At 42.0% G+C, this 15,043-nt stretch overlaps 1 protein-coding gene across 1 annotated transcript in view; it reads left to right on the top strand.

The window, feature by feature from the left end:
• The window catches only part of PRMT8 (protein arginine methyltransferase 8), a 100,488-nt gene that overhangs the window by 49,080 nt on the left and 36,365 nt on the right, over positions 1 to 15,043 (top strand). The window contains exons 3-4 of the mRNA XM_059403790.1: positions 11,103 to 11,258; positions 13,766 to 13,829. Of these exons, the coding sequence (XP_059259773.1) occupies positions 11,103 to 11,258; positions 13,766 to 13,829 (220 nt within the window). The remainder of the gene's footprint in view (positions 1 to 11,102; positions 11,259 to 13,765; positions 13,830 to 15,043) is intronic.

The following is a 15,043-nucleotide window of genomic DNA, read 5'->3' as shown; positions in this document are numbered from 1 at the left end:
TATATTGACAGAAAGCCCAAACCTGAACATAAACATATATAAGTATAGAACAGACTGAGCTAATAAATATGGAGCAAATGATCATGTAACATTTCTTTCCTTAGTAACCTGCCCTGGAATAGTTTTAGCAATGCTTTGCCTCTGGAAGTACTTCTGATTACCTACCTTGAATCCCTCCTGCTGCCGTAGGCCATCTGTCTCTAGATCTGGCTTCTGGGGAAATGCATAGGTCTTCTTGTTGGGGTAGCTACCTAGCCTTCCTTCACCCTTGAGGTTTCCCTCCACCCTATTTGGTTTCCAAGATCATCTGACATAAAAAAAAAAAAAGAAAAAAAAAAAGAAAAGAAAAGTAAGGGGGGGATGGACTCTGAACATTGTTCTTTGCAGAGACAGGGCCTGCTCATGTCTCATTATCAAGCCCCAGGGATCCCCGTTCTATGCCAGACAGCTAGTGGCTAGTGCCTTTGCCTCCTCAGTCTGGACAAGACTCACCCCTCACCATCCAGAGCTGAGCTGGCCGTTTGGCAGTCTTCTCCCTTCATTAACAAGACACTCCCAGGGCTGGGCAGTAGCACAGCCAGCTTGCTGATTAATAGTGATCAGTGAGTGTTTAGAAACGTGATGCAGGGTGGATTGGGTTTGATTAGTCTGTAGATGTAAACAAGAAGTGTCGAGTTTGGGGGAGGGCACTCCTGGGGGCTGAAGAGCACAGTAAGAAGTGATTCTGGACACTTCTCTTCTTCCATCCCTGTTACAGGGCATCTCTGAGAGGAATGGAATCTTGAATGGGAGAGGAAATGACAGATGGGTGCTTACTGAGGCTTCTGCTCGGAGGGGAGGGGACCAGATCCATGACCTCCCAAACCCCACCCCTGAATTCCCAGAGTCTTTGATAGTCAGCCCCTGGGGTTGGTTCCTCAGCAGCCAGAAGAATCCCTGCCAGTGGGGCTTTGTTCCCAGCCCCCAGCCCTGGGCGCTGATTCCACTCCTGGCCAGCTCTCTTCTTTTGACAATCTTTTTTTTTTTTTTTTTTTTTTTTTTTTTTTTTTTTTTTTTTTTTTTAAAGATTTTATTTATCCATTTGACAGAGAGAGAGAGATCACAAGTAGGCAGAGAGGCAGGCAGAGAGAGAGAGAGAGGAGGAAGCAGGCTCCCTGCCGAGCAGAGAGCCCGATGCGGGGCTCGATCCCAGGGTCCTGGGATCATGACCTGAGCCGAAGGCAGAGGCTCAACCCACTGAGCCACCCAGGTGCCCCTTCTTTTGACAATCTTGCTACAGGTTCTTTTGAAATAGATTTCTTCAGGGCCTCATTTCCCAGCAATTAGTCAATGTGCTGTCATGTGTTTAATAGGCAGAAAAGCTGCGAGACAAAGGCATCCATAGCTGGGGGCGGGGAATTGTTTTCAACAAAGAGTGGCAGGCTCTTGTCTGAAATGTCTGGAGACTTCTTTGGGCTTTTCTCTCCAAGGGATGATTAGAGCAGAGGTAGAGGCACAGGAGAGAGCCTCTCTTTTGAGGGGCTGAACAGGGGAAGCTTTGTTAAGTCACAACTCTTCTCCCAGAACTTGCACGTTTGAACCAAACTCTTGTGGTCTGGAGCCTTAGAGGAAAGAAGAGGTCAAAGCAGTGATGGAAAGCTTTGATTTAAAGGCAGGTATCTGGGAAGCTCCCCTTTAGCAACAACAGAATCTGCAGAGGCACTGGGCCAATCTAATTCTATCAAGACAGGCAGCAAGGACTTCCAACTGTAGCTATGGTTGACGAATCCCAAAAACTTCGCTCCTATTTCACCTCCATTCCTCAATTATGGCTCATCTTCAACTCTTTCCTTGCATGGAGGAAAATGGTGACAGTTGTCACCAAGAGCCAGAGTTAACACTTTTATAACACTTACTACATTTATTTAATCATCACAAGAATCCTATGAAGTAGGTACTGTTATCATCCCATTTTCCAGAAGGGGAAATTGACACACAGAGGCTAAATGATGCTCTGGGTTAAAGACCTCAAAAGCATGGGAGCTGTGATTTGAAGAAATATAGGTGGATCAATTTTTAAAACTGGTGTAACAACAACACACCAGCAACACTCTGTATGGATTTTCTCAAGCAATTAAATAACATCTGGAACAGCTGCTGTAATTGGAACCACCACCTGATTATGTTTATCATAATCTACAGTCATTCTCCAAGATCCATTTCTGTTTTCTCACAGACAAACAGGCCACTTGAATGGGGATGTGGGTCTTCTGGAATTAGTCTCCTAGACTAATGGGTCTCCTGGAATTGGTGTCACTGGCTCAGAGCCAGTGTCCAATAATCCTCAAAACTTTGTTTATTTTCCCTTCTCCAATGCAGTCACTCTGTAATGTGGTAATGGCTGCAGATCCAGCATCCATTTTTGGCACTGTAACAGAGTTTTTCTTCATAGAACATGGCCTTTCCTTCATTCCAGTGTTCTGGGTCTGTTAACTGTCTCACGTCTCTGAATCATTTGAGCAGTATGACTCTAGATTTGGTGATTCAAACCAATTTGATCACCAAACCAATTTGGTGATTCTATTCACTAGACCTATAATTTTTCTGCTTCAACAGATCAAGTAAGAATTCAGTATGCTTCCCAGCTATTTCTTTTCTAGACACTCTATAAACTCTTTTCTAGAGACCTATGGCCAACACCATAGGTCTCTGCAAGTCAGAGTTCTGAATACTGCTTTTGCTCCCAAGTCCTTTGCAGTAAACACACCCATATAATACATGGTGATTAAGTGCTACAATTTGACTTGTGCTTCTCTAGAATCCCAGTTTGATATAATTCCCATTGCCATGAGGGGTCTCAGTTTGATGGTGGCCCTTCCCACTGTAGTTTCTGACCTATAGAGAAGAGCAACCAGAAAGCTCCTCAAGGACGCTGGACTCCCCTGCAAACTTAGTTTTCACAACTGTGGTAAAAGTCCTGTTCTGTGATGTTGGTGAGTAGGTCTCACATGACAAATGCGCTCTAACATTCCAATCTTCTAAGGCTTTGGATACCTTTCTCTTCAGCATACCAAGGAAGTTCTAGCATCTCGACTTTGTGTAGTGGGGGCTAACCTTGGATCCGTATTTCAGTTACCCAAACAAACCAACCATTACAGGCATTCGAAGCCTCTAAGAAAAAAAACAATAAATCTGGAATTTCTGTTTAGTGAACCCATATTAATAAACTTGGCCCCATTCAACTTTATATTCCTTCCATATTGATCCCACAGCCTTAATACACATCCCCATACATATTCCCCAGGATTCAATCTAAGCAAGTGAGAAACAACGTGTAGTTCTTTTGGAGTGTATCATACCTCACATTTTATACCTCACCCTTTGGGGTCTGATTAGAATTGAATCTAGTTACAGAGCTAGCAGCAAAGAAAGAAGGGGAGGTCCTGAGGGGAATCAGCAGTACTTCCAGCAACTACCTTAAGGGAGGCCAATATGATTCTTCAGGAAAAGGTAAACAAACTCCCTCAGGCAGGGGTAGAAGATTCTTCTACTGGCAGAGAGTCTGTAATTTAGGAACTTGAGGTTCCCCATTGATCATATGTTTCCTGTTTCCATTCCAATTTTTAGGATCCTGTTCATTCCCAGCAGATGCCTCGGCTTTAACAAAAGAGGCCTTGCAAGGATGGGAATGTAATTTGTGTTCTAATTCAGGCATTTGTAGGATTAGATTTTGGATTTGGTGTTTGGAAATCTTGACCCTGTACCTACAGGAAATGTTTTTGTTTGTGTGTTTGTTTATTCCAGGGAAATCGCAGAAGCTCTTGGGTGCTATATGCAGACCTTGATCTGGGAATTTAAGTTCTTAAAGTCATTTTCTTTCTCCAAGTTTTTTTTTTAGAACAGCTAGTAGCAACCAACCAGCTAACCCACCCATTATGCCTCTTATGTTGACTAAAATGTTCTTAGATAACAAATACTTAGTCATCCAGAATCTGGTCTTTATTAATACTTTATTACAGGTATCTAAAGTAATACCTGAGTAATTCATTTGCCATCTCATGCTGTTGACCACTGGTGTCCTCCTTATCAGTGGCAACAGAGGCATTAGTGCCTTTAATTCTAATAAGATTCCAGAAAACTGAAAACTAATTCAGAAAATACATCATTATATTCAGAGACATTCCTAGCATCAAATTCTGTGTCAGTCAGAGTTCAACCATGGAAGTTGATCCAGCAGAAGATTATATATATATATATATATATATATATATATTTCCACACATACACAAAGAGAATTGGCTCACGTAATTGTGTAAGGCTGTGTCTCCATGTCTGATGCTGGAAGTTGAAGTCCACAGGGCAGGTAGTCAGAAAGGAAGATGAATGTAAAATATGGGGAACTCAATACTAGCTAGAACGAATAAGCATAAGCTTGAATCCTATAAGGACAGACTGAAAGACATGCCCATTCTATTGCCTTTGACCTTGGTGATGAGCATATCCTATGGAGGCTGGGTGTTTCACCACGGAGCTAAACACACATACCCAGCCCAGGAGACAGAGAAACTGAAGAAGGCCCAGCTGCTCCTTCATGCCAACAAAGTGAGTCAACACATCGTCAATGACATGTGTGCCCTACAAAATGATTCCTACCTCCTTTTTACCTTTTGGATCTCACAAGAATCTTCTCTATAGCCAACTTTAACTGGTAACATAGTAGAAAGAGAATTCTGGGAAATGCAGAGTGGCCAGCCAGGGTGACACATTACAAAGCTGTCACACATGTGTGTACAAAGTTTCAAAAATGTGAAGCAAAATTTATAGAAGGAGAAAAATACAAATCTCCAACTATAGTTAGAGATTTTAAAAAAACACTTCTCTCTTGATAGTTGGTGGAACACACACACACACACACACACACACACACACACACGATTACTAAAATGTAGAAATTCGGATGATACAACTAAATAACCTGACCTGATAGGATTTTGTAGAACATTGTTTCCACAAACTAAAAGAATAGTCGTTACTTTTAAGTACACATTGAAACGTTTGCTAAGATAGATCATATGCCTAGACCATAAACAAATCTTAATATATTTCAAAAGACTGAAATCATGCAGAATACATTGTTCTGATCATAATGGAGTTAAACTAGAAACCAAAAATAATAAATTATTAATAAAAATCTCTAAATGTTTGGAAATTAAGCAACACTGAAAACAGGGTCAGAGAAGAAATAACAAGAGAAATTAGAAAATATTGCAAACTAAATGATAGTGAAAACACAAAGCAGTGGACTCAATGTTTGTATCCCCTTCAATATTCATATACTGAAGTCTTAATGCCTGGTATATTGTTATCAGGGAGTAGAGCTTGGGGACGTAAGTGAATCATGAAAGTGGAGTCTTCATGAATTGGATTAGTATCCTAAAAGGAGACATGATACAATAGTCCCAATAAGTGAAAGAAGAAGGCAGGAAAATGAAGTTAGAGTCAGAGAGGGAGATGTCAAGACAATGGAGACAGAGGTTACAGTGAGGAAGTTGGGGCTTTGAAGCTGGGAGGAGCCATGAACCAAGGAATGCAGGTAGCTTCTAGAAAGGCAAGGGGATGGATTTTGTCCTAGAACTTCCAGAAAAAACACACCTGATTTTAAGTCTGTGAGACCTGGATGAGACTTCTGACCTCCAGACTGTGTGAAAACAAATCTGTGTTGTTTTAAACCACTATGTTTTGGCTGATTTGTAAAGACAGCAATAAAAAACTAACACAGTCTCCTAAAAATTCCCCTAAAGTTCTTTTTTTTTCATATTTAAATATTTATTTAATCTTTATTTTTAAAAAATATTTAATCTTTAAGTAATGTTATATATCCTGTGAGATTATGGTCCAGCCATATTTTTATATAGATCGTTAGGCACTATGGCATCATTTATTAGATAGTCTATCCTCCTCTCAGCAAAATACATTTATAATGTATTCTGGAATCTTGAAAAAATAAAAAGAGACGTGAGGGCTTGCTTTTTCACTCTGCTCTCCATCACGTGAGGATACGAGGAAAAGATGACCATCTGCAAACCATGAAGCAGGCCCTCATCAGATAATGGATCTGTTGGCACCTTGATCTTGGACTTTCTAGTCTCCAGAACTGTGAGAAATAAATGTTTGTTTTCTAAGCCACCCAGTCTATGGTTTTTTTGTTAAAGCTGTCTGAACTAAGATACAGACACATGGAAATTTGTGGGATGAAATGAGAGCAAAACTTAGAGGGAAACTTATAACTTTATATATTTATTTATAGAGAGTGGGGAGGGGCAGAGGGAGAAGGAGAGAGAGAATATTAAGTAGGTTCTATGTTCAGTGCAGAGCCTGATGCAGGGCTCGATCTCACAATCCTGAAATCATGACCTGAGCTGACATCAAGTGTTGGACACTTAACCAACTAAGCCACCCAGGTACTCCAGTAATTTATAACTTTAAGTGCTTATATTAGACAAAAAGCAAGGTACAAAATCAGTAATCAAAGTTTCTACTTTATGAAGCAGAGGAAACAAATAAACGCAAGTAAGTTTAAAAACGCAAATAATAAAGATGAGAGCACATATCAATGAGGTAGACATAAAACAACAGAGAAAATCAACAAACCTTAAAATTAGTTTTTGAAAAGACTAATAAGATAACCCCTAGTTAGACTGATCAAGTAAAATTCAAGTGAAATACAAATTATTTATGATAATTTGGGTATCATAAATGAAGACAAGGATATCAGTACAGATAATATAAACATTTGAGAGGCAATTTGAGAATATTATGACAATTTTATGCCCATAAATTTGATCTCTTAGCTGAAATGGATAAATTCCTTGGAAAAACACTTTGTCAGAACTGATGTAAGAATGCATGGAAACTAAAACAGACCTCTATCTATTGAAAAATTGAGTCTTCCCACAAAAAGGACTCCAGACCCAGATAGTTTTACTGGTGAATTATATGTCAAACATATTTTTTAAAGATTTTATTTATTTATTTGGCAGAGAGAGACCACAAGTAGGCAGCGAGGCAGGCAGAGAGAGAGGGGGAAGCAGGCTCTGGCTGAGCAGAGAGCCCAATGCGGGGTTCAATCCCAGGACCCTGAGATCAGGACCTGAGCTGAAGACAGAGGCTTAACCCACTGAGCCACCCAGGTGCCCCTATATGTCAAATATTTAAAGAATAAAAATACCAATCTCATACAAACTTATTCAGAAAGTATATGAGAGAACATTTTCTAACTTGTATGATGAGCTCAGTCAGCATAACTTATTACCAGAGAAGGTAAAAGAAAATTAGAGATTAACATCTCTCATAAATATAGATAGAAACTTGTGTAATAAAGTACTAGTAAGTAAAACACAGCATTACTTTAAATGGATAATACATCATGACAAATTATTTGTTCAGCATTCGAAACCAATCTATGGAGTTTAACATGCTATCAGACTAAAAGAGAAAAGTCACATACCATTTCAATAAATGTAGAAAAAACATGTGACAGAATTCAATGCCAATCATGATAAAAGCTCTCAGCAAATTATAAATAGAAAAGAATGTCTTCATCTGATAAAAGACATTTATAGAAAACCCACAGCTAACGTTATGCTCAATGGTGACATTTATATTATTGGAACAAAGAAAGAATGCCTGTCTTCTCCTATTTTATTCAATGTTTTATTGCATGGCAGGCCTTTCCAGTTCAGTAAAACAAAAGGAAAGAACAAAATAATATAAGGCATACAGATAGGAAAAAGAAGTAAAATTGTCTTAATTCACAAGTAACAAGAGTTTTCAGGTAGAAAAACAAAGGAATCTACAAAAAAATCACAAGACAATTAATATGTGAAGTGAGCAAGTCTGAAAAACACAAGATCAATATGTAGACTGACATAAAACAATTGGAAAATAAAATTTTAAAATATCATATACAATGCCATAAGGTAAAATAGTTGAGAATAAATTTAATGAAAGAAATGCAAGACTTCTAAAATCTATAAAACATTGCAGAGAGAAATTAAAGAAGACCTAAATAGATGGAAGACAGTGTCAATGTTCTTGGACTATAAGATAATATTTGTAAAATATCAATTCTTTCCAAATTGATTTATAGATTCAGCGCAATTCCAATCAACTCCAGGGGGCTGTTCTGTGTGAATTCACAAGCAGACTCTAAAATATAGATGGAAATGCATAAGCTCTAAAATAAACCTTGTAAAAGAAGAACTAAAACTCACACTATTTCAAAGTTAATATAAAGCTACAGTGATCAAGTTAGTGTTGAACAGGTATATTAATGGAAGAGACTAGAGAAGCTACAAATATATAGTTAATTGATCTTTGACAAGGATGGCAAGGTAATTCAATGTAGAAAATGATAATTTATTCTACAAACGGTGCTTATATCATCTGTTTTGTGTAAAAAATGAACTCACGTGCCTTATTTATACCATAGGAAAAAATTAATTTGACATGAATAATAGACCTAAAGTAAAAGCCATAACTATAAAACTTCTGGAAGAAAACATAGATGACTATCTTTGTGAACTTGGGGTAGACAAAGATTGGACAGAACACAAAAAATTCTAATCATTAAAAAAAAACCACCTAAGATTTGGCCTTTATCAAAACTAAAAACTGCTTTTCAAAAGACAAAATCAAGAAAATGAAAAGGCAAATCTCAGATTGGAAGAAGATATTCATAATACATATATCTGACAAAGGATTTGTTTCTGGAATATATATATAATATATATATATTTGTTTCTGAAATGTTTCCTACATTTCAGTAAGGGAAAGATAAATAGGTCAAGAAAAGGTGAGCAAAAGACTCCAACAGACATATCATAGAAGATTTATATGAATAGCCAATAAGCTATTCATATAACTATAACATATAACATAAATATTCATATAACATTCATATAACAATATAAATATTCATATAACACGAAAAAGTTATCTATATCAATAGATATAAGCAAAATGCAATTAAAACTGCCATGAGATACCAGCTCAAATGTACAAATGTACAAGAATGAATACAAATTTTTTTAAATATTTTATTTACTTGAGAGATAGAATGAGAGGAGAGAGCATGAGAGGGGAGAGGTCAAAGGGAGAAACAGACCCCCTGGCCAAGCAGGGAGCCAGATGTGGGACTAGATCCTGGGACTCTAGGATCATCACCTGAGCCGAAGGCAGTTGCTTAACCAACTGAGCCACCCAGGTGCCCCAAGAATGAATACAATTTTTTATAAGTGATAATACTAAGTTGCTGGCATGTGAAGCAGCTTGAGAGCTAATGCAATGCTGGTGAGATCATGAACTAGAGCAACTATTTTGGAAAACTGGTGATTTCTTATGAAATTCAACAACTACCAGGAAACCCATTTCTAGGTATTTACCTAAGGAAAATGAGGACATATCCTCAAATATACTTATTCAAGAGTGTTAGTACCTGCCTTATTTGTACCAACCCAAATACCCATCAACAAGTGAGTGGATAAACTTCCATACAGTGGAATACTAGTCAGTCACAACAAGAACAAGAAAAAAGGAACAAACCTTGGATATGTGCAATAAAGTGGATGAATTTCCAAAACCTTATGTTGAGCAAAGGAAGCCAGACACCAAAGTATACCTACCATATGATTCAATTTATATGAAGGCAGAAGGAAGCTATAGTGATACAAGTTAGATGATTGATCATCTGGGTGGTGGGGGGGGATTGAATGCCAAGGGGCATTAAGGACTTTCTAGGAAGTTAGAGATGTTCTATGGCTTGATTATAGTGGTGGTTACACAGGGATACATTTGTCAAAACTCTTACACCTAGGAGGACAAGTGATATGATGAGCACTGGGTATTAGAGGCAACTAATAGATTATTGAACTCTACATCTGAAATTAATGATGTACTATATGTTGGCTAATTGAATTTAAATTTAAGAAAAAAACTCTTACACCTAACCATGCATTTAAAATTTGTGCTTTTTATTGTATGCAAGTTGTACTAAACATTATACTAAAATTGTACTATAAATCCCAATACTATTGATGATGAATTAGTCAAAAGCATTTGGGGCACCTGGGTGGCTCAGTCAGTTAAGCATCCAACTCTTGATTTTGGCTCAGGTAATGATCTCAGGGTTGTGAGACTGAGCTCCATGTCAGGTATGGAGCCTGCTTAAGATTCTTGCTCTCCATCTTCCTCTGCCCCCACTCCTCTACCTTGCTTGCGTGCTCTCTCTCTCTCTTTTTGGCCACAAAACTCTTAACTAATGGTGGACAAAGAAATATGTTTTCCATTCTTTAAAAAAAAGCAAATGAAAAAGGTATGCACACACACAAACCACAAAGACTCCTCTAATAACGTGTTGGATGACAATTCTCTCACCGTGGCAGAAGATTCTGCTTCAGGTTTAACTCAAATCCCTCAATTTGCATTGCACTGATCTTTCCTTTTGTTCTTTGGTGGGTGGGGCTTTTGGTCCAGGGCTGGACATGAGTGTCTTTTCTTATAGTACATAATTATCTTTCTTGGGTAGAGTTTTAAGGCTGGAGTTGCTTGAAAGTGTCAGGTAACCCCTAGTCCAGCTGCTCTATAGTACTCTCCCGCAGCTTGGGCTAATGACATCATTGAGATTTTTGTACATTTTTTTTAAAAAATTTATTTATTTATTTGACAGAGTGAAATCACAAGTAGGCAGAGAGGCAGGCAGAGAGAGAGAGAGAGGAGGAAGCAGGCTCCCTACTGAGCAGAGAGCCAGATGTGGGGCTCAATCCAAGGACCCTGGGATCATGACCTGAGCTGAAGACAGAGGCTTTAACCCACTGAGCCACCCAGGTGCCCGAGATTATATTTTTTTAAGATTTTATTTTTAAGTAATCCCTACACCCAACATGGGGCTCAAACGCATGACCCTAAGATCAAGAGTCGCAGGCTCCACTGACTGAGCCAGCCAGGCATCCCCATCACTGAGATTCTTGAAAAATTTGGCAGAACAGTCCTGGCACCAGTCGTGACCTTGGTGTGTTTCTGGGTGGCTTGAATAAACTGACATTGCCTTTCCTTTCCTTCTACAGGAAATGCTGAAGGATGAGGTGCGGACACTCACCTACCGGAACTCCATGTATCACAATAAGCATGTGTTCAAGGACAAAGTAGTGCTGGACGTTGGGAGTGGTACCGGGATCCTTTCCATGTTTGCTGCTAAAGCAGGAGCCAAGAAAGTGTTTGGGGTAAGCACGTCCCTCCTTCCCTCCTGTTGGCTTCTGTAGAGCCAGTCCCTGCCTCCCACCTTCTCCTGCTCCTCCTACAAGTACAAATCCGGATTCATCCCTTGCTGGGGCCACACCTCCAAGGAGAAGTAGAGAAAGTCAAGTGTGACTCTCAGAAGTGAGGGCAAGTTCTCATGGCTCCCTGTCACTCAGGCCTTGCTTCTGGCTCTTTGCCCTGACAAATGTTGATATTTGCCAAGGATTTTTGACTTTCTGGAAATCATGCCAGTGTCATCATTACCTTAGAGTGCTTAGTCCTACCATCATCTTGAGATGCAGTGCAGTGTGGTCATATGTGGGAGCTCTGGCTTGAATCTCTGCTCTGCGTGACTGTGGACAGTTCACTTCTGTACCTCGGTTTCCCCATCTATAAAATGGCTCTAGTAACAATACCTTGCCCATGGAGTGATTGTGAAGAATAAATAAATTTAATACATATGTAAAGTGCTTAGAACAGGGCCTGGCATATGACCAATGCTCAGTGTCTAATACTAATATAGTTGGGATGAGGCCCTAGGGGATAATAACAAGACAATCTCCTTCCTTAGCTTGTTAAAGGGCACGTCGGTAAGTTTAAATTTGCTACTCTGGCTGCTGCAGCCCATCCAGATAGAAATGGAGGCCAGTGCTCTGGGAAGGCTCCCAACCTTCCTCTGGCTCCCACTACATAGTTGGGCAGTGCTTGATGACAGGGAGGCCTCATCTCAGCCCCTGTCTGGCTGGGGCATGGGTAACCGAGGTCTGAGGAGTGAAATGGCCTTGCTGCCCCTCACTGGCTTCTAAGTGGCCAGCGCTCCAGCTAAGGAGCTGTCAGGAGGTGCCCATGCGACCCCTCCCCGCTGTGGTGACTATCCCAACCCTCCTAATCTGTTTGCCTCCTGGTCTTTTGATGTCACAGCTCTTTTATAAACAGCTCCCACATCTAGCTGGGCCTCTTTCCTGATGGCTCATTTCATGGTTTCTCCTGTTCCAAGCTCTCCCTTCTACCCACTGTTCTTTTTGACAGAGAGAGAGAGAGAGAGCGCACAAGAGATGGCGAGAGGTAGAGAGAGTGAGAGAGGAAGAAAAGGAGAGGGGTGAGGGAGAGAGAGAGGGGGAGAGAGAAGGGGAGGGTGAGAGATGGAGAAAGCTAGAAGGAGAGAGACAGAGAAGGGGAAAAGGAAAACGGGCATAGGGGCAAAGACAGGAAAAGAGGAAAGAGGGCTCTAAGGCCACCCCGGTGCTGGGGCTTGGGGCCCATCAATGCTCTGAGGGGTTCACATGCTTTGGATTACCTCACAATGACGAAGAAAACAGGGACTGTTTCCTCACTTATGAGGAAACTGAGGCACAGCTGGACAGTGGCTGAGGCCGGGTGTGAATCCAGGCTGCTCAGCCCTGGGTCACGCATTCTTCACCATGAAACCCCTCAGCCTCTTGCAGATGGAGGTCCACGTTGCGAGCAGGGGGAGGAATTGGAGGAACACAGTCCCAGGGAAAGTGGGATCGAGGCCACAGGACTGGCAGTCCAGGAAAGGGCCCAACCTCTGGGGCCCTGAGCCTGACAGAGGTCTGTCCTCTCTGATGGAGCCTGCAGGCGCCCTTACCCATCCTCAAGGCTTGATGGAGGCTGTGGGCAGCCCCCTCGGGTGTTCCTATGCAAATACTCTCTGGGAGGCCCCGGGAGCAGTCTGAGGGGAGTCCGGAGTGTGGAGGTGAGTGGCAGCCTCTGTGGGGAGGGGCCAGCTAAGGAGGTGAGGGCAGCTCTTAGCAGCGGCCCCTCTGGCTCCAGCACTCTCTGGCCCTCCCCTGACAGGTGGCCCATTCTGGGGCTGGATCTCCCGCCGTTCCCACAAGGTCCGGCTCTCAGCTGATGGTCAGCTGATTTCTCACATATCCTGGCCCTTTGCTTAGGAGAATTTGGGAGCTCGGAAAGTTTTGTGGATTAAAAGGAATTAATTATCTCAAAGGCGGACACCACAGAAGGGGTGAGACTTCCCTTGTGTGTGACCTGTGTAGTGGGATGGATCTCAAGACTGGCCCAGAAGCCCTGTTGTGACATTTCTTTCTCCTGGGATGCACCCCGTTGAACAAAGGGATTAAGGGGTGGAGAGTAGGGACAGTCATGTCCCAGGAGACTCATAGCAGCTCTGGCTGTGGCTTGCCTTCCATGTCCTTCCCCAGGAGCACAGGAGCTATGCAACCTCATCCAATTCTCTGGCCAGGAGGAAGCCTACCAGCTCCTTCTGAATCTCCTAACTTGGACACCAGGTGGTCCACTGTGGAGCAGCAGCTCCACTGTGGATTTGCAGCCACTGGCCTGCAAATCAGGAGGGCTGCCCTATAGTTTTCAATCTGCCGCAAAATAACTGTATGGCTGTGGGCAGGTCACTGTACCCCTCTAGGCTCAGCTCCTCCGTTGGTTAAATTGGTACTGGACATGCTGTCATCCTTTATTGCCTCACTCCTTTGTTCTTTGCCCTTTCTAGATCGAATGTTCCAGTATTTCTGACTACTCAGAGAAGATCATTAAGGCCAACCACTTGGACAACAGTAAGACATACCTCCACGTGTTTTCCCATGGATGGAGGGGGTGAGGGGGCTTGCATTTTCTTATTTGGGTGGTATAGATGGACGTAAGAGGGGAAAGTGCAGAGCACTTAGCCTTGGGATGGTGGAGCCCAGCTGAGGCCCTATTTGCAGGACTGTGCCCACAGGGTTCTGAGGTTCCCCATCCCACCGTGTCAGCCAAGGACACGTTATCCCAGCTCAGCTTCCATGGCTTAGCCTCCATTCCCCTGCTTGGCCCCAGCTGTAGGCATTCTGTTGAGTTTTGCAAAATGGCAGCTATTCCTCCTCTTCTTCCCTCTCCACAACCCCCAGCCCAACTTCTCCCCATCAGCCAACCAAGGGCATCCTAGTAGACCCCAGGCTCTGCCTTTGGAGAAATGTGGTCCTCTACTGCCCACAGGCCCTGTTGCTGATGACGCTGTCTTGGCAATTAGGCTGCTCTTGGGAGTGGGACCTTCTCTAAGCTGGAGTCTGAGTATAAAGAGAGGTGCCCTCTCTTCCCTTCCTCCCCTCACTCCTTCCCCATGCATTGCAACATTTCCCAGGCCCTTCCTCCTGGAACCTATCTTGGATACACTCACACCCACAAGTGTCCTCGGTCCAAAGAACTCCTTGCATCTTTTATCAGTCAGCCTGATGAGATTTAGGCCCCAAGTCCTGTGCTGAGCTGTGCCAGGTAATGTAGGATTTTTAAACTAGGAAAACCAAGTTGGTTTTTTTTTTTTTCCTAAGGATGTTGGAGGCATTTTGGAGAATTTTATGCAAGGAAGAAGTGGTTCCTCTGGAGTATGGATTAGAATGGGTTGTAAGCACAGACACATTCGGAGGCTATTTCAGTGCCCAGGGGATGTACTGTGGCATGGCTGGTGGCAAGGGTGGTGACAGGAAGGTGAAGAAAGGTGACCATTTCAGGCTAGAAGCAAGGGGCCAGCTGATGGGATACATATGGGAATGATAAAGAAGACAGGAGCAAGGGCTATTTTGTTGCCTTGAGTGATGGGGGGGATGGAAGAAGACTGAAAGTAGAACATTCCTGGGGATGATAGGAGGGAGAGAGGAATCAGAAGTTCTCTTCAAACGTGTTAGGTTTGAGATGGACATCCAGCAGACATGTTGAGTAAGACAGGATATATGAGTTCCAGGGAGAGCCAGAACATGGCATATACAGTTGGGAGTCTTCAGTATATGGATTTTAT

Source organism: Mustela nigripes, chromosome 6, assembly GCF_022355385.1.
Source record: "Mustela nigripes isolate SB6536 chromosome 6, MUSNIG.SB6536, whole genome shotgun sequence".
Taxonomy (NCBI): Eukaryota; Metazoa; Chordata; class Mammalia; order Carnivora; family Mustelidae; genus Mustela; species Mustela nigripes.
The sequence above is the reverse complement of the archived record's forward strand: the minus strand, read 5'-3'. Positions and strand labels throughout refer to the sequence as shown.